The 19,169-nt window shown below is 39.0% G+C and overlaps 1 protein-coding gene across 5 annotated transcripts in view; it reads right to left on the reverse strand.

The window, feature by feature from the left end:
- The window catches only part of igsf9bb (immunoglobulin superfamily, member 9Bb), a 204,558-nt gene that overhangs the window by 91,420 nt on the left and 93,969 nt on the right, over positions 1–19,169 (reverse strand). For all 5 annotated transcript variants that reach the window (XM_022676039.2, XM_049466493.1, XM_049466492.1 and 2 more), the window contains exon 4: positions 2,889–3,040. In XM_022676039.2, coding sequence (XP_022531760.2) covers positions 2,889–3,040 — 152 coding nt within the window. The remainder of the gene's footprint in view (positions 1–2,888; positions 3,041–19,169) is intronic.

Raw genomic sequence — 19,169 nt, forward strand, 5'->3', positions numbered from 1 at the left:
CCAATAGAAACTCTTCAAAATTACCTGAAATGAACTTTTTTCACATTGCGACAATATATATATAAAATATTTGAGATCTATATACATATATATAAAGGTACATTGTTGCTTTATTCCATAAACTATGAACAAATTCCCGCAAATTATTCCAAATACAAATATTGTAACTTGAAATGGAGAAATGGCTAAAATAACAAAAAAGATGCAGAGCTTTCCGACCTCAAAAAATGATGCAAAGAAAACAAGTTCATATTCATAAAGTTTTAAGAGTTCAGAAATCAATATTTGGTGGAATAATCCTGGTTTTTAATCACAGTTCTCATGCATCTTGGCATATTCTCCTCCACCAGTCTTACACACTGCTTTTAGATGAACTTTATGCTGCTTTACTCCTGGTGCATAAATTCAAGCAGTTCAGTTTGGTTTGATGGCTTGTGATCATCCATCTTCCTCTTCATTATACTGTATTCCAGAGGTTTTCAATTTGGTGAAATAAAAAAAAACTCATCAATTTTAAGTGCTCTCTTATTTTTATTTTTCCAGAGCTGTATTTTTTGTATGTTTTTAGCTTGGAAGGACCAGCAATTATCTCTCAGCTTGTCCAGAAATGCATGTATAAAGCATGTTCTGTATATAATAAGTGAAAAGGGTGCAAGAGCAAGAAAGAGATTATAAATTGCTCAAATGCTGTATGCTGACATTCCTCTTAGGTAGAGAACAAGCAATACAAGCTCTCGCATTGTCAATAGAGCCACACACACACACACACACACACACACACACACATTTGTGTAGGAGAGTAAGGAGAGTGGATGAACACTATTGAAAACACAGACAAGTGCTGCGTTCTCTTCTCCCCGAGTCAACAGTACAATTGTGTAGCGTTCTCTATCTGACAGGGGAATGATGTGTGAGGATGAGGACGGTGATAAAGAGTATATGTTCATGTGCGTGAAAGAAAAACAAACAGACAGCATCCGCCTGTCATTCCCAGCCACACTATACTCCCTCCACTCATATCCCTCCCTGCCAATATAAGCATTTCTCAATAAAGTGAATGTGACAGTTTACCATGACGCGAGCTTCAGACCTCCCTTCGGCTCTGGATGATGATCATCACTAATTTCCACATCAAATTAAAGCTCAGTCATAGAAAAACAAATTGGCTAAAATGTGGCATGAATGCTTGTAGGCTAAACACAGACTCACAGACAGACTCGTACGCTGCTGTAATGAGATCCAGCGCATGTTACTGAGCAGATCTAAATCACAGTTAAACACAATCATGACAAATTACCAGCCTGTGCACGTACAGCACACTGTTACAGTCTATATGTGTGATAATCTCATTTTTTGTGATGTTATAAAGTTAGTTTCATGACTGGATTAGGATAGTAAGACTTTATTACACTTACATTTGTATGGCGTCACAAAAAAGAAAGCTGTGTAACCCCACCCATCCCCATAGGTTTCAATGGCAAAACAGACAACTTTCAATCACGTTTTTTTCTAATATACTGTAATTCTACCTCCATTATTTAAATGCGACAGCTAGTTTAACCTCTGCTTATATTGTCAATTTGTTATATCTCCACAGAACTCGTTTTTATTCAGAAAACGTTATTCAGCTCTATTTAAAAAAGGTGTGGTTATTGTAAAAGGGCTGGTTATGGGCGGGACCGATAACAGACCGTCAGCTCCGCTCCGCTCCGCTCTGCAGCCTGTGACCTCGAGGCAGCCCTCAGGGGCGGGGTTATTCAAATGAGTAGGCTGTCTCTCCACAGTCTTTCTCCCTCCTCTGGTCTCTACTGCGCAGAGTCGGGTGTCAGGATCGCCAACATGGAGGAAGATTTTGGCTTCATTTTCATTGAATGAATGGGAACAGAGACACGGCGTCCATCTTTTTTTACAGTCTCTGCTTTGACCTGAATGTGATTGACTTTCCTGTAAAGTTGCCTTTTTGGAGATCATCAAGTTATCTACAGTTAAAGTCAGTTAAAGGCAGACTAAGTTGTGGCAACATTTTACAAATATAATTGTTGTAATTGTTTTTACAGCATATTCTGGTATTTAGTGTATAATAATAGGTTGAGTAAAAAGTTTTTTTTCATAGAATCTGTTTTCACAAACACTGTTTTCGGACTGTAATAAATTAAATTTCTGCATTTGCACAGAAAAAAAAAACACATTACATGACTAAAGTGATTTAAATCAGATTTTTTTTCTCCTAATGTGACACAATTAGATTTTTTCAGGCATTTTACTTTTGTAAAAGTATATTGGGAAAAAAATAAGAGACCACTAAAAATGATACATTTCTTTGATTTTACCAAATTAAAAATCTCGGCTATAATCAAGAGGAAGATGGATGAACACAAGCCTTTAAACCAAGCTGAACTGCTTGAATTTTTGCACCAGGAGTAAAGGCATAAAGTTATCCAAAAGCAGTGTCTAAGACTGGTGGAGGAAAACATGCCAAGATGCATGAAAACTGTAAAATATAAATGTGATTCAGACCATAGAAACCATAGAAACTACAGTGTGAAAACACCCTAAATCATTGATAATGTTTGTACACAAAAAAAACTCATGAATTTATTAATAGTTTGTAGCATAGTGCCTAATAACAAGCAAAAGTACGATTTTTCATCTTGTTCTGGATAATGAATTACATAAATCTCCACACAAATTGACAGTCCTTTGCTCATGGCATAACAAGGATTCTTATGGTATAATAAAAGCCTCAGAATATAAGGGGTTAAATCATAGCCAAAGAAGTAGTCCATCAACAGAACACTGTTGCATTGCAGCACAAAAAATAAATAAATCGCACCGATTTCCCTCTTAAAGGTGAATAAAGGTGAATAAATGAAAAAAGCCGGACTCACCTTATACTTGGCGCTGTCCTGTAAGGGCTCTCCCTCCCGTAACCAGCTGACCGAGGGCTTGGGGTTCCCGAAGGCCGTGCAGCTCAGAGTGATGCTGCCCCCTTCCTTAGCCTCCACGTACTGTGGCGGTGTGTCCGTGAAGGTGGGAGGAGCTGAAAAAACACAGAGGAAAGTCTTTAGGACATCGATACTCCTCACAGAGCTTCAAACGCCTGCTACCAACTATTCACTCCCACTGTAACACGCCACATACACCACAACACTTCACACAGACAACAGCCTGTACACGAGTGAGTTACTGCACAGCCATAACCGTCAGCAGACCCAGGAGACAGCCTGTGCTGTTACTTCATACCTGTACTACACACACACAAACCACACACACACGAATACACAGCTCTCTCTCTCTCTGTTTCTGTCTGTCTGTTCCTCTCTCTCTGTTTCTCTCTCTGTCTCTGTTTCTGTCTCTCTCTCTCTCTCTCTCTCTCTGTTTTTGGCTGTATGTTACTGCCTCTCTCTCTGTTTCTGTCTGTCTGTTTCTCTCTCTCTGTTTCTCTCGATGTCTCTCTCTCTGTCTGTTTCTCTCACTGTCTCTCTGTCTGTTTCTCTCCATCTGTCTGTTTCTCTCATTATCTCTCTGTCTGTTTCTCTCACTGTCTCTCTGTCTGTTTCTCTCCATCTGTCTGTTTCTCTCATTATCTCTCTGTCTGTTTCTCTCACTGTCTCTCTGTCTGTTTCTCTCCATCTGTCTGTTTCTCTCATTATCTCTCTGTCTGTTTCTCTCACTGTCTCTCTGTCTGTTTCTCTCCATCTGTCTGTTTCTCTCACTATCTCTCTGTCTGTTTCTCTCACTGTCTCTCTGTCTGCTTCTCTCCCTCTGTTTGTTTCTCTCTCAGCCTCTCTGTCTGTTTCTCTCACTGTCTCTCTGTCTGTTTCTCTCCATCTATCTGTTTCTCTCACTGTCTCTCTGTCTGTTTCTCTCCATCTGTCTGTTTCTCTCACTGTCTCTCTGTCTGTTTCTCTCACTGTCTCTCTGTCTGTTTCTCTCCATCTGTTTGTCCATCTGTCTCTGTTGTTTCTCTCTCTTTGTCTCTGTCTTTTTCTCTCTCTGTCTCTGTCTTTTTCTTTTCTCTCTTTTTCTCTGTCTGTTTCTTGATTGCACAGAATTTTACATGGCTACTTGATGGACAGACGTTTAAGGGGCTATGGACATTAATGGGGCTATGGCTTAGTTTGGATAGAAACTGAATTTTAGTAAATTTTTAGTTTTTTTGGCTATGGTCTGCTTTTCTGCTTTTCAGACTCAAGCTCCATCAAACTATATCATCCTACTTAAGGGTTGTGATCTTAAACTCTGTATGTGTGGTGGACAAGAATTGTATGTGTACACTCCAAAATACGGACATAGACTTTGCACTAGTCGCTACTATAAGTATTGGCTAGCTGGGGGACAGTAGGTGTCTGGAGAACCGCACTGTCTAAAGGAAAGTGTTAGGATTCACGATTCATCTTCCTGAAGACGACTTATAGAGGAAGATGTGTTGGTATGTGGTAATGTGGCAACTGTTGGTTATAACGCAGCTGGTTTAGTGCATGGCCCTCAGGCGATAATGGATATACACTTTAAAAAGTGTTCTGTCATAGATTCTCACTGACAGTGCATGCTGTACTGAAAGCCTTTCACATCCTTAATAAAGCATTTGGCCACATTTGTGTGAAGGCTGAGAGAGCGAGGCGAGAAGCTTAAGTGTGGAGCACAGTGGGGATGTTTTAGGTGCATGAAATATTTATAGTGGTGGGAAAGCACTCTGGAGACTCTTGAGTGTGGAGTCCTGCTCCGGGTCCACCAGTACAGTGTGAACACTCAGGAGACAGACCATAGACAGGCCTGCTGAAGCCTGGGAATGTACCTCAGACCTGGATTATAGCAGCTAAAATATACTTTCTGTCCAAATTTGTGTGGACATCCTTTCTAATGAATGCATTCAGCTATTTAAAAATAGGTGCATTTGTAATATAAAGTGGTGCAAATGAGTATACACATCCCTTATCTAGTCCTCGTAAATACTTATCACCAGTAAAATAGGATTCTCTGGACTGGAGCAGATAAACATAAACCTACTGGCACCATTCTTAATGTCAGGCATCGGCTAGAGGGGTTTAAACCCCCCAGCATTGAGCTGTGGAGCATTAGAGTGTACAGTGTCCTCTGAAATTATTTTATGGAGGATCATCCAACATCCTGACCTCACTAATGCTTTTGATGCTAAATGATCAAGCCAATCTATTTCTCGCAGCAATGCCAAACTAAAATCTGGCAGAAAGTCTTTTCTAGACATTTTTTTCTAGACATTGCCTCCAGAATTTCCCTCTGGAATCTATTAAAACAGTTTCTGACCAAATTGTGTTACAGGTGTTCAAATTGTGTAACTGTATAATATAAGATGAATGAATGAAGTTACACTTATATAGCGCCTTTCTAGGAACCCAAGGACGCTTCACAATTTACACATTTTACACACAACCATTCATACTCAGCACTTATCCACACACTGGTGGAAAGCGGCAGCCAATAGCGCACAGCCTACTCTCAACCGGAAACAACTGTCCAGCACTACAGCATCTACCCAGGACAAAGTACCAATTAATACCTGAGCACAGTCATACATACATTTACATACACAAACTTATACACATACCACACACTGTACTCATACACCCCAGTTTAATTTTAGAGTATCAATTTTTCTAGGCAATTTAGAGTATCCCATTTACCTAAACTTCATGTTTTTGGACTGTGGGAGGAAACCGGAGTCCTTAGAGGAAACCCACACAGACACGGGGAGAACATAAAAACTCCACCCAGATAGGGACTTGAACCAAAGACCACAGTGCTGGGAGGTGAACGGGCTAACCACTAAGCCACTGTGCCTCCTCCGAAAGCATTAATAATAACTATAATATGGATCCATGCTTGCATTCTTAATTATTTACAATTTTTTTATAGTAATTACAGGTTAATAATTAAATAGAAATGTATGACATAATATGCTTTTCACACCTGGTGCCAAAGGGGCTCCTGTCTCTCCCACACTCAGCTCTACCTGCAATCTTTAGCCTCTGACTACGATACCCAGAATGCACCACACACTGACATCACACCCTCACACAATCACATCAGTGCACAAGGCACTGTTAGGAAGTTAATCACCAGAATATTGATCACACCTGTTCATACCACTACACTGAAAACAAATAATTATTGGCTCAACTTAACTCAGTCATCATTATGCTTTGACTCAGTTGAGTTGTAAATGTATACAGTTTTAAGTTTATTCAACTTAACTGAGTCAAAGCTAGAAGATAACTTGAATCAGTTAAGTTTATTTAACTTCACACAACAATAGCAATACATAACAATTTAATTAAATTAATTAACTTTAAATAACTCTTTTTTTCAAGTATTGTGGGGTTAAGAAATTAAGTTTATTATATTTAAAATATACACATAGGTATTCTCAACATATTTAGCATATTTTTGAAGAACTGCCAAGACAGCGTAATACTACAGCGACACAAGAATAAATACTGTAGCTCCAAGAAAACTTACTGTGACAAGTAGGAGCACAGAATGAAGGTAACTTGCTCTTACAGCCTACAACACTGAGGCCTCGCAATCAACACATATATCACACTAATGTGTATGATCTCTGGACTGAATCTTGTTTATGGTATGCTTGTTCTCTGTTGTTACTGTTTACTGGTATTGATTTGAACATTTTGATACATCCTTTAATAAGGTATCTTATTTGCATCTAGGCGTGTCTGAGTCCTGTGTGTTAAGGGGGCAATTTAACATTAAGAGTGTTGATTTAACACTGCTGACTTTGCTGTGTATTAACCAGTGATGTCAGTAACTGTCATCACTAATCTGACCCTTTTTTTCAGTAACGAGTAATCTAACGCGTTACTATTTCCAATCCAGTAATCAGATTAAAGTTACTTTTTTAAGTCACTGTGCGTTACTCTCTCTCTCTCTCTCTCCACCTCATCTCCTCCACACACACACACACACACCGCTCCCTTACCCATTCCCCCTCCGCTCTTCCCCAATCACACGCGTCTCGCTTTCTCCCCTGTCTCTCTCTCTCGCGCTCGGCGTGTCTTTAGTTTCCGCCCGTTTTCGTTTTCCGCCAGTTCTCTGGCTCCCTATCTCTTTATAAAGGCGTTTTTTTTGCGGCCGCGTCCCAATTCACTAGCCAGGGCAGCGGTCTGCCACAAATTTGATTGGCAGAGGAGAGCATTTAAAGATTTTACACCACACGTGATTGGAAGTTCACTGTGGCGCAGAGCGCACATACCGTAAACACAAGAAAAGTTCCGGTGCTTTAAATGAACACTGTCAGAATTAAATCCTTCTCAGTAGTTGGGTCCGGTATGGGTCCGTATTGGACAACGTCTGGGTCCGGACCCGGACCCCAGTCTGCAAATATATGATCCCTGGTCTAGACCATATACACGGTTCTGTTTTATAAAACCACTCCTTGCTGCCCTGCAGAGAACAACAGGTTCAATGTTCAGTTTTACAGTGTTAAATATGTCAGGTCAAGAAAGACTTTCTTTATTTTATATATTTTTTATAAAAACAAGTATTTATGTTTAGTAAAATCAAGAAAGACCAAATTTTATTTTTTATAAAAAAAAAATATTTATGTTAAGTTAATTTTTTTTATTTTTATAAAAAAAAAAACTTATTTTTTCAGGAAATAGTTCAACTTAATAGAGATAAATTGTTGCTGTTAAAAATGCATTTTCCAATAAAGGGAGTATTGGCAAAACTGATCATAATGTTTATGTTAAGGCGGCGGGAGGTGGTGTCTGCAGCTGCTGAAAGTAACTAATAAAGTAACTTGTACAGTAACTTAGTTACTTTTAAAATCAAGTAATCCATAAAGTAACTAAGTTACTTTTTAAAGGAGTAATCAGTAATCAGTAATCGGATTACTTTTTCAAAGTAACTATACCATCACTGGTATTGACTGTAGAAACTTATAAGATCTTAATATAATACAATCTGTCTGACTGTCTGTTGTCTGCTGGTCTGCCTATCTGTCTGTCTGTCTGTCTGTCTGTCTGTCTGACTCTCTATGAAATAAAAAGCTGCTGCCAAGGCCAAGTTATTATTTATTGAGTAAGAAAGAAAGGTGGTCATGTTTGTTAAACAGACACTGGGGTGAGAGAGATGTGCAGTGTGAAATCCACAGCTATATATTTTTTACCCCTTTATTAAATCCTGGATCTTTGGGTGTCTGTGGAGAGAGTGGCGCCTCCTTAGGACCTGGAGGAAGCAGCGGCCGCAAGGCCAAAAGGCATCCAGACATCTGTCCGCTTAGAGAACTCCATCTGCTCTCTGCTTCACTCCACACACACAGACTCACACAGCATACTAAACACAGAGCATACTCTCCCAGCACTGACCTGTGATACTGACCTTACACACAAAGCTTACCGTATTTTAATTATTACCGATTATAAGGCACACTGGATTATAAGGCACACTGGATTATAAGGCGCACTGGACTATAAGGCGCACTGGATTATAAGGCGCACTGGATTATAAGGCGCACTGGATTATAAGGCGCACTGGATTATAAGGCGCACTATCAATGAATGTCTATTTTCTGATCTATTTTCATACATAAGGCGCACTGGATTATAAGGCACACTGGATTATAAGGCGCACTGGATTATAAGGTGCACTATCAATGAATGTCTATTTTCTGATCTTTTTTCATACATAAGGCACACTGGATTATAAGGCGCACTATCAATGAATGTCTATTTTCTGATTTATTTTCATACATAAGGCGCACGGGATTATAAGGCGCACTGGATTATAAAGCACACTGGATTATAAAGCGCACTGGATTATAAGGCGCACTATCAATGAATGTCTATTTTCTGATCTATTTTCATACATAAGGCGCACTGGATTATAAGGCGCACTGGATTATAAGGCGCACTATCAATGAACGTCTATTTTCTGATCTATTTTCATACATAAAGTGCACTGGATTATAAGGCGCACTGGATTATAAGGCACACTGGATTATAAGGCGCACTATCAATGAACGTCTATTTTCTGATCTATTTTCATACATAAGGTGCACTGGATTATAAAGCGCATTAAGCGACACTAGTAAGGATGCCTACATTGATGTGAGCAAGGGTGTCAAAACTGTGGTAAAAAAAATAAAAAGCTGGATGTAAATGCTGCCCTATAGTGCTAGACTGAGAAACCCTGAGTGTTCCGGTAACCCAGGGCGCTATCAGCTAGCGGTTCTTCCCACGTAGCTTGTTTTAACATGGCAAACACGCAGTCTAGAGCCCAATATACTCACCTCTGAACTGCAAAAGAGCTAACGCTGCAGTTAGCGGCTAATGCTAATGCTGCTGCACCCAGCCTTAGTGCTGGAGAAACTTTACAGAAAGCTCCCCCTTATAACGCTGTTCTTCGGTAGAGTTTCTTTACTGCTCCTTAATACCTGACTGGTAGAATTCATGCATAGACATGCACTGTCATTTTTTTTTTTAAATTAAAGGATTTTAATTGTGTCTTATATTACGAAAAATACAGTAATTTTTTACTTTGTCTTTTCCATGTAGTCATGAACTGAATTGAACTTCAGTTACAATTACAGTTATGCATCTTAAACATTTGTGCAACACAATTTTTTTTTTTTAATATTACATTTTATATTTATGAAGCTTATGTAGTACTGTTGGCTGATGATTTTTTCTGGTAAAGCATGCCATTTTTAGTAGTTAATAGAAGGAGTTTTAAAAAGCATACCTACAGAAGTCTGTCCTTTAATCCTTCAATTTCTTAGCCCTGGTATTCAAAATACTGATTTGAAATACACATAGAGAATTAGATATATTAAATATTCAATGTTTTTTTAATTGCAATTCAGAATTAAACACAAAATAAAGGATATGGCAGCATTGTTGCTGAATAAACTCTAATGAAAAAGCGACTTAGAAAATGATGCTTGCTTTTACAGCACATACTACTGCTATGTATAAAAGGTTGCCTGGGGAGAATGACTACACACTGACAGTGTAAAGCCAGGCAGACAGGAGTGACACTTGCCGAGTAAAAGGTAATGACAGGTTTATTTACAGAATGGAAAACAGGAATTAACAGCCAGATAACAGGATGAAATATGTACACTCTCACCGAAAACAGAAGTCATAGTAGGGTAAACAGTCCAAGATGCGTAACCAGAAAGACAGTTCAATGATACAACAAATCGGTAATCGATAAGGGCAAAGACAAAAGGCAAAAACCGTAATACAGAAAAATAAGTCCTAACAAAAGGCAGACAGGATAATGCAGGAAAAAAAGCTCAGTATGCAACAAAAGTCGAGAAAAACCTCGCAAAGTATAAACGCAAACTGAAACCTTACATACAGGATGTAAATTATTTTGAACCGGAACTTCCTAGAACACCAGGTGACTCTGAACGGGGGAGCGTAACGCGATTGGGTGAAGGTGAGCGGCTGACGGTGACGTCATCGCCAGTGGGTTTTTGGGAAATGGAGTTCGAGAGTGTGGAAGGAGAGCACTGTGGCCTGACAGAAGTAAAAACAGAACTCAAACTCAAAAAGTTTACTATGATTCAACTCAAATATCGAAGATATTCAGTATATAAAGTGATGCCAAATGTTCAATTAACTCAAAATAGTCAAGCAATGGTTGGTAATATTTTTTTATAGTTTTTTTTTTTACATAATAAAGACTCTTTTTAAGCCATTTATAGTTTTCATTTAATTTCATTTCAAGTTTAACCCTTGTGTGGTGTTCATATTTTTGTTACTCGTTTACTTTGTTACTTGTATTTAATTCAGCAAAATTAAGCAATTTTACCTTAAAATGCTTTACACATGCTTGCTTCACCTAAATTGCAAGCAATATAAACAGCTTACATGGTTAATATTTGCCCTTTACCTTTCTTATGTTACATTTCTTTCAAAAAGTGCTACTCTTTTTTTTATTAGTTTTTTAATAAAATGTAAAAGAAAATTAATTTAACTCAAGATATGAGTAGAAAATTTGTTTAGTTTCAAATTTACAAATGAAGCAAAGTTTATTAGCCCTTGGCCAAATATTCTGTATGTAATATAAATGTGTGGTGGGGGGGGGGTGTACAGTGTGTGTTTATCGAAAATGTGTTTTGATATATGTTTTTCACAAAAAATGAGCCAATGCCAATGAGTTTGAGTTAGAAAAAATATTTTTTTAGTATCATTTGATGAAAAATGAAAACGGGTCCCACAGACCCGAACACCACACAAGGGTTAAATAAATTTGGGGTTTGCAAGGTAAAGAAACAGTCCTAACACTAATAAATAACTGGACTACAAAGTTAAAAACTGCACACTAATTGTGCTATGAGCATGTTGCAGTGAGCACAGACGCATTTATGCATTGATCTTAAAGCCTGCCTCAGCTTTTTAATCAGCCTTTCACGATACAGCGCCACAGCATCCCAACGAACCCACTTGACACCGGGCCGAGCAATCGACACTCACACACACACACACACACTTGTAGACTGAAGAAGCAGCGCTTATTTTGCTGAATCAGACTCGCTCAGTCCTCCACCTGCAGTATGCAGAAATCACAGAGCCAGCACAGAACCAGCACAGCTCTCACACAGCCTGTGTTGTTCGTCTGATGGCAGACGTGATTCTCGGCTCTGGCAGGCTGGTGTGTTTGTTTGGTGCCGGTCACACCTGCAGTGTCAGTGAAGAGGCTTTCTGCTGGGGCTAAATAGAGCTTTCCAAACAGGAGCTGCTAACTACAGTATGTTCTTCACACATTTAGAGATGACTGCCAGAGAGAGGCCGGGAGTGCGCCCCAGAATAGAGCTGTTTCATTCGGCTCTGTGCCATCATCCATGCATGCATTCCATACAGACACACACATATCTGTATGCACACACTGTAACAAAAGGAGAGAGAGCAATACGTAAGCATTTACTCTTACTCTTGTCACCAAATATTAAAAAAATTACTTTATAGAAAATATATTTACTTCACTAAACCACTGCAAATGGTTATAAATTAATAAACGTTTTGCCAAAATGAATGAACAATTTAAAATGGATTTAAGTCAGTAAATGATGTGGGGTTGGTTGATGCTGCAGTTGGTCTGCAGGTTTAGGTTCTGCAACAGTATGTGCTGAAAGAATGAGGTCAGCTGACTACTTGAATATACTGAATATAGACCAGGTTATTCCATCAATGGATTTTTTCTTCCCTGATGAACACGGCCATATTCCAAGATGACAATGTCAGGATTCATGGGGCTGGAATTGTGAAAGAGTTCAGGGTTCAGGGAGCATGAGGTCATCATTTTCACACATGGATTAAGAGTTCACCACAGAGTCCAGATCTTAACCTCATTGAGAATCTTTGGGATGTGCTGGATGGAGAAGAGCTGCTTTGTGCAGCAGTCAGACTCTACCATCATCAATGCTGCTGCAAGATCTTGGTGAAAAATTTATCCAGCAATACTGGATTGAAATAAATCTTGTGACATTGCAGAAGCTTATAGAAACAATGCCACATTGAATGTGTGCTGCAATCAAAGAAAAAGGCGGTCCACTAATCAAGCTTTTGTGGGAGTTTGGAAAGTTTAGATGTGTTTTTCCATTGCCAAGATAGTAACATACCAAAAATTTACTGATTTGAAAAAAAAAACACACCTCACTTCCAGACCATCACGCCCATCAGCGTAGATATATTCATTAGCTCTAATGCTATTTAATGGTGCAGTTGTGAAAATACAGGGGTTGGACAGTGAAACTGAAACACCTGGTTTTAGACCACAATAATTTATTGTGGTGACGGACAGTTCTGGTGGAAACAGGAGAGTTGAGGTGCACATTGAATTCTGCCGTGATTTGATCAGCCGTGGTTTTATGTTTTTTTTTTTATACAATCCGGTTCAGCACTCGAACATCTCTTTCAGACAGCTTCCTCTTACAGCGTCCACAGTTAATCCTCTTGGATGTGGTTGGTCCGTCTTGGTGGTAAGCTGACATTGCCCTGGATAACGTGGCTCTTGATACATCACAAAGACTCGCTGTCTTCGTCACAGAGGCGCCAGCAAGACATGCACCAACAATTTGTCCTCTTTTGAACTTTTGAACTGGTTTGTCACCCATAATGTTGTGTGCATTGCAATATTTTGAGCAGAACTGTGCTCTTACCCTGCTAATTGAACCTTCACACTCTGCTCTTACTGGTGCAATAATGTGCAATTAATGAAGATTGGTCACCAGGCTGCTCCAATTTAGCCATGAAACCTCCCACACTAAAATGACAGGTGTTTCAGTTTCATTGTCCAACCCCTGTAGCATCTTTAAGTAAAGTACACTTCTCCTCCAAAGTGACTGTGGTTGTGTGTGAGTGTGAGTGTGAGTGTTTGTACTGGAGTCTGCACCACCAGCCACAGATAAAATCAGAAGCTCAGATCACAGGCACAGATTGTGAGAGGAGCTGGGCTATAATAAGGCTTTGTGGTGACACACAAGCAGATGTTCTTGCAAGCAAACAAACAGAAAGACAGACAGACAGACAGACAGACAGACACACACACACACACTGTTCCCTCACACAGGTGAGAGCTAATTGGCAGCAGAAGTGTGAAGAGCTGGACGGATCTGGTCCCTCAGAGGCCTTCATCCTCCTCCTCCTCATCCTCGTCCTGGCAGCAGTGAGTGAGCTGCAGGCCTGTGTGTGAACCCCATCAGATCACACACACACACACACAGCTAGTTTACTCACTCACATATGCATGAGCTGCTCTAGCTAAACATATGCTAACAGAGCAGGTCTCCTCCGCACAGTCTGCTCTCTGAGCTCACTGAACTTTCTTGGCCTCAACAGAACATTTAACACACCCTCTCATCTGCGTATAACCCATAATACTAAATGGCTTTTCAGAGCCTTTAACTGGTTTTGCCTTTAATGACACATACCAATTACCAAATTGAAAACCTCTAGAATATAATCAAGAGGAAGATGGATGATCACAAGCCATCAAACCAAGCTGAACTGCTTAAATTTTTGCAAAAGGAGTGAGTTAAAAAAAGTTATCCAAAAGCAGCGTGTAAGAATGGTGGAGGAGGAGAACATGCCAAGATGCATGAAAAACTGTGATTAAAAACCAGGGTTACTCCACCAAATACTGATTTTTTAACTCTTAAAAAAACTTTATGAATATGAGCTTGTTTTCTTTGCATTATTTGAGGTCTGAAAGCTCTGCATCTTTTTTGTTTACTCATCCATTTCTCATTTTCTCCAGACAAATGCTCTAAATGACAATATTTTTATTAGGAATTTGGGAGAAATGTAATATATATAAACTATAGTTCTATCACACTGTGACAAGTATTAATTAATTAATTAATTAATTAATTAAATAAATTTAGTTCTTTTTTTTTATATAAAAAAACTTACAGTGCCAGTCAAATGTTTGGACAACCCTTAAATTCAGTGTTTTTTTTTTATTACTTAAATAGTAGATTAATACTAGTCATCCAAACTATGAAGAGAAACATATGGATTTTCTCAGTCAGCTTTATGAGGTAGAGTCACCTGGAATTCAGGCGTTCAGCTAACAGCTGTGCTGAAGAGTTAATTACTTGAATTTCTTGCCTCTTAATGTGTATCCATATTTGAGAAATGTTCCAATCCATAGTATGGTAAGAACTACTCAACTAAGTAAAGACAAAATGAAAAAAAAAAAATACAAGAACTTATTCCTTTATAGTCTGGATGACTTCAATATTAATTAACAATGTTGGGCAAAAAAACAAAAAAAAAGTACTTTGGTACTGTATATTGTGAGAATATGTTAAGTAAAATGTAAAGTAATTATTTGCTATTGTTTTAATAAATACATGTTTTTTTTTATAAAGCATAACAGCATATTGAAACATTTAATTTGATTGAGTTTTGCATGTACTTCATTATTTGTACACTGATTTATAATACTGGCAGTGACTTTGTCAGGTACTGAATTACAGGTAAAAAGAGGACAATAATTGGGTGTATCTGATTATGATTTTAACATTCCACTCATACTTCCACCATCTCAGTAAGTGCTGTGTAAGATGTGTTTGCTTTAGGGATTCCTACAGGCACTGTAGCAGCATCTCCCAGACTAGAGAAAGCAGCACAGCTGAAATCTCAGAGAGCAGCAGTGCTCTTTAGATCTCACACAGTCAGTTCTGGACAGCTGAGTTTAGAATTATTCCCTCAGTGGACCGGGATGTGCTTTGTCTGAAACTTGATTCCTGTCATGACATCTGTAATAAAGTTGTCCAAGAAAGAGTTTAGAAAAAAAAAAACCCTGCAAAGCTCTACTTAAACATGAGTTCTGCTGCTACACTGCTGGTGAGGGACCCTTAAGTTGCTTCGAGGAACCTTTAAGAAAAACGTTTTAAAGGAAAATGTTTCTTAAAGTGCCTTTAGATTCCTTTAAGGTTCCTAAAATGGGCTCTAAATTCCCTGATTTTTGTTGACTGCATCCTCAGCTAAAATTTGAAAAAGGCAAAAAAAAAAAATGGTAGGGGTAGTTTAGGAGGGGTGCTGGGTGATGTATGGGTTTAGAGCTGCAGTAGCATCAGCCCACCACCTCTGATAGCAGTGAGACCCAGATTGTTGGACATCAGTAGAGGGGTGGTATTACTGATTGGTGTCTGATTTGCATATTGTGATGTGTCTGCGTACCAAAGTACACAAACACATCATCCTCGCCTATAGCACAGTTGAACCAATGAGGGTGTTGCATTTTTTAAAGGTTAGGAAAGGTTTAAAAAAAATTAAGCAAGACTGGCATGTTTCTTTACTTCTAAGGAATACATTTGTCTACTAGTTACTATTAATGAAAAAAATATAGTTTATGGTTTAGTGGCTCTTTAAAACACCTTAAAGGATTCCTCCACAGTTTTAAATTAAAAGCCCTGAACTGAATTAAAGAGTTAACTTAACTTAGTTTACTCCTACATTCTCCTAACACATTTTTTGTCCTGCATCCCAGTTTGGACAACAATGCATACAGAGTTAAGAGTCCAAAACATAAGTAAATGAGCTGCAGTTGAAATTGCTTAAAAGTCTTTTACAGCTCTGTTTACAGCTGCTAGATAATGTTAGCTATCTTGTGTAAGTAACTATAGGTTTAGATCGGATCTCCAGTGGATTTTGCGTTTTACAGAGACCTTAAATATATACACTAGGGAAGCACAGTTTGACAAGGTAGCACAACTCGACAGAACACCGGTCAAAGCGGGTGCTGTTCGCTCAGGTTTTATGATATAGAGAGGGACGGAGGCGGGTTTAAGGGTTAATTTTACGTATTACGAAAACATTTTGTCCTTTGAGTTTTAAAGCTGTAAAATTGATTGTGGGGGAAGGCAGGTAGGCGTTCTCTGCTGCAGTGCTGTTAGCCAATCAGAGGCGATATTTTTGCATGTATAAACATTCATGAGCAAGAGTCGAAATCCTGTCTTTCTTTAGAGACCACTACTTCAGTGAACTAAAGCATGGCTAAACAGAAACACCGAAACACTTTTTTTTTTTTTTTCTTCACAACATGGCATTCATTCATACTATCGACCACAACTACCTAAAAAAAAGAAAAAATGATGGAATGAGACCTTTAAATACTGTGCAATATATTTAGTTTACATAGAACATCCCATGTCCTCAGACTGTAAGGTTTTTGACAATGGAGCACTAAGCATTTGCTAAGTTTTTAATGTATGATATTTTTACTCTTGATTAGCAGCAGTTAGACTGTTGTGCCACCCTAAACTGAGTAAAGTTACCTCGGAAAACCAGCGGAAGGCATCATATAATACAGTTGATCTAAATTCTAATAGCACTCGTGTATGTTTAGCAGCACCAGTGGACACAGGACTGACCTTACTGTGACCTTGACATAAGTTTTGGCACAACAGAACACTGGCAGCGAGATCTACTGACACATGGAGGACGTTGAAGATGCTGTCCCATCATCAGAACAGCATATCCCTGACCACACACCATGGACATGTCTGTCCTGAAGATCAGATTTACTGTGGGATGCTGCAGTCATAGATATGTGATCTACCTGTCTTCTGATTAATCAATGGAGATATCTCATTCATTACAGCATTTCACCACCTCATCACCTACAACCACAGAACTGCACTGGAACTCTGTAGCCTGTATCACCTGCAGGTTCATATGAAGGTCCTGGACCAAAGAGACTTGGGCCACATTCACACGAATCCGGATATTTAGAAAAACTGAGGTTTTTGTCTCTGTTTTGTCACATGCAAACGCCATACCACTCAAATACGCTGAAATGAAATGTCACTCCTCAGCAACAACTACTTCATTTTCAAAATTTCCCACCAGGTGCTTGTTTGTCCAGACCTGGTGCAGAATCTCGAGTTTGCAGTAATGTTTGCAGGTTATCTCTGGATAGGAGAATCAGAAAAATCTGCACCCAGCGCATTTTGGTGCCTCCGCTGTGTTGGGTTATGTGAGAGTAACATTAAATTAAGCTGTAAACATGTTATTAATCCACAAATCGCAGAGAGAACAGAACCAATCCAGGTGCTGTCTCTGTTTAAGACACATTCTGAACAGGCTAAGCTAATGTAAACAAAACGCAGACACGTCCACACGGCTCTGCTGGTGTTGGAAGGCGTTTTTGAAAAGCTTCATTTTTAGAGACCGAAAACACTGTTTTCTTGTGGACAGAAGGCCAAAACAGAGACAAAAACTCATAATTTTATTTAAAATATATTTAAAAAAAAATTGGATTCTTGTGAACAGGGCCTTAGTGCGGTTCAGTTGAGCAGGTGTGAAAACACTAATCACACTCAGGTGCAAATCAAAACAAGCAGACCGAGATCAGATAGTGGACATGGGCGCTGTTCAGTCCCAAACAAACTCTGAAGCGGTTCGCTTGTGGTGAGAACGTGATCTAGGTTGATCCGACCAAGCTATCAAACATACGTAATTGATTTGAGCTAAACCGCTGATAAGACGCCGTCCAATCTGATATACTGGTCAGATAACAGCTAATTACCACAGCTATGAACAAACCCTGTCTCTGCTGCTCCATGCTGTTTACATGTGCAGTAATGTGCAGCGTTCATTGTTAATTGCACATCTGCGCTGCATGCCTCATTAAAAACACTGTGTTTGAGTGTGAAGCATTTCAGAGTTCTGTGTTAAAGCAGCTTCAAACTACACAGATATACACACTGGAACACAGAATCTTTTCACTATATTTACTTTCTTGTTCGAGCGCCAGACAGCTCTGACCAATCAGAGGGGACATTGTGCTCGCGTGGTTTGTTGGTGCACATTTTGGTGTGTTTAAGTTTGTGCCTGTGTGAAACCAAACCAAACATAGGGAAAAAAAAACACTCCAAATAAACAAACTCATCAACTGATCTGCACCATAGAAACTTTCACAACTACAGGTGTAAAAAAACGCCCTTAAACACAAACTTTCAGCACCATGAACAGACATCTCTGAATATGTCTATATAACATGAAGCCACAAACAGCCGGACGCTCTGGGATTTCTGCATCTAGACTGGTTTATAACACCCTCGTGTCCGGTTTGTTATTTGGGATTGGGATGATCATTTTGTCAAAATTTAAGAGATTTTCAGTGCTAGTAAGCACCAGCCTGATTGTAAGTTTAGTCACATATGAAGAACCCTTCAGCCCCAAAAGTCATTTTCTTATCATAGAGGCACTCCTGACCGCACACAGATTGAGAGTGAGGCTAAGCATACTGACGAGCAGTGGCAGGACCTTCAGGATGGTGCTCTTCCTTTACAGGAAAGCTTAGTGTCCAGAAAAGAGAAGGAATACTGAGTGAGAGAAACAGCAATACCAAACAAAAATACTGAGAGAAAAGAACAGGAACTGAGATAGATGGAATACCAAGAGAAGAAGGGAAACAGTGAGAAAACAGAAGATGAATAAGACACAGGAGAATAAATACTGAAAGAGAGAAACTGTAATACCAATTCCAAAATACTGAAATAACAGGAATGTAAAGGACAAATAGAGTATTAAAAAAGAGTATTAATGTTGAGGGATAGAAAACAGGAGCAGGGATACTGAATTAGAGAAACATCAATGCCATCAAAACTCAAAATACAGGCAATACTAAAAGAGCTAAAATAATAAGAG

The sequence above is a fragment of the Astyanax mexicanus genome, chromosome 17, assembly GCF_023375975.1.
Source record: "Astyanax mexicanus isolate ESR-SI-001 chromosome 17, AstMex3_surface, whole genome shotgun sequence".
Taxonomy (NCBI): Eukaryota; Metazoa; Chordata; class Actinopteri; order Characiformes; family Acestrorhamphidae; genus Astyanax; species Astyanax mexicanus.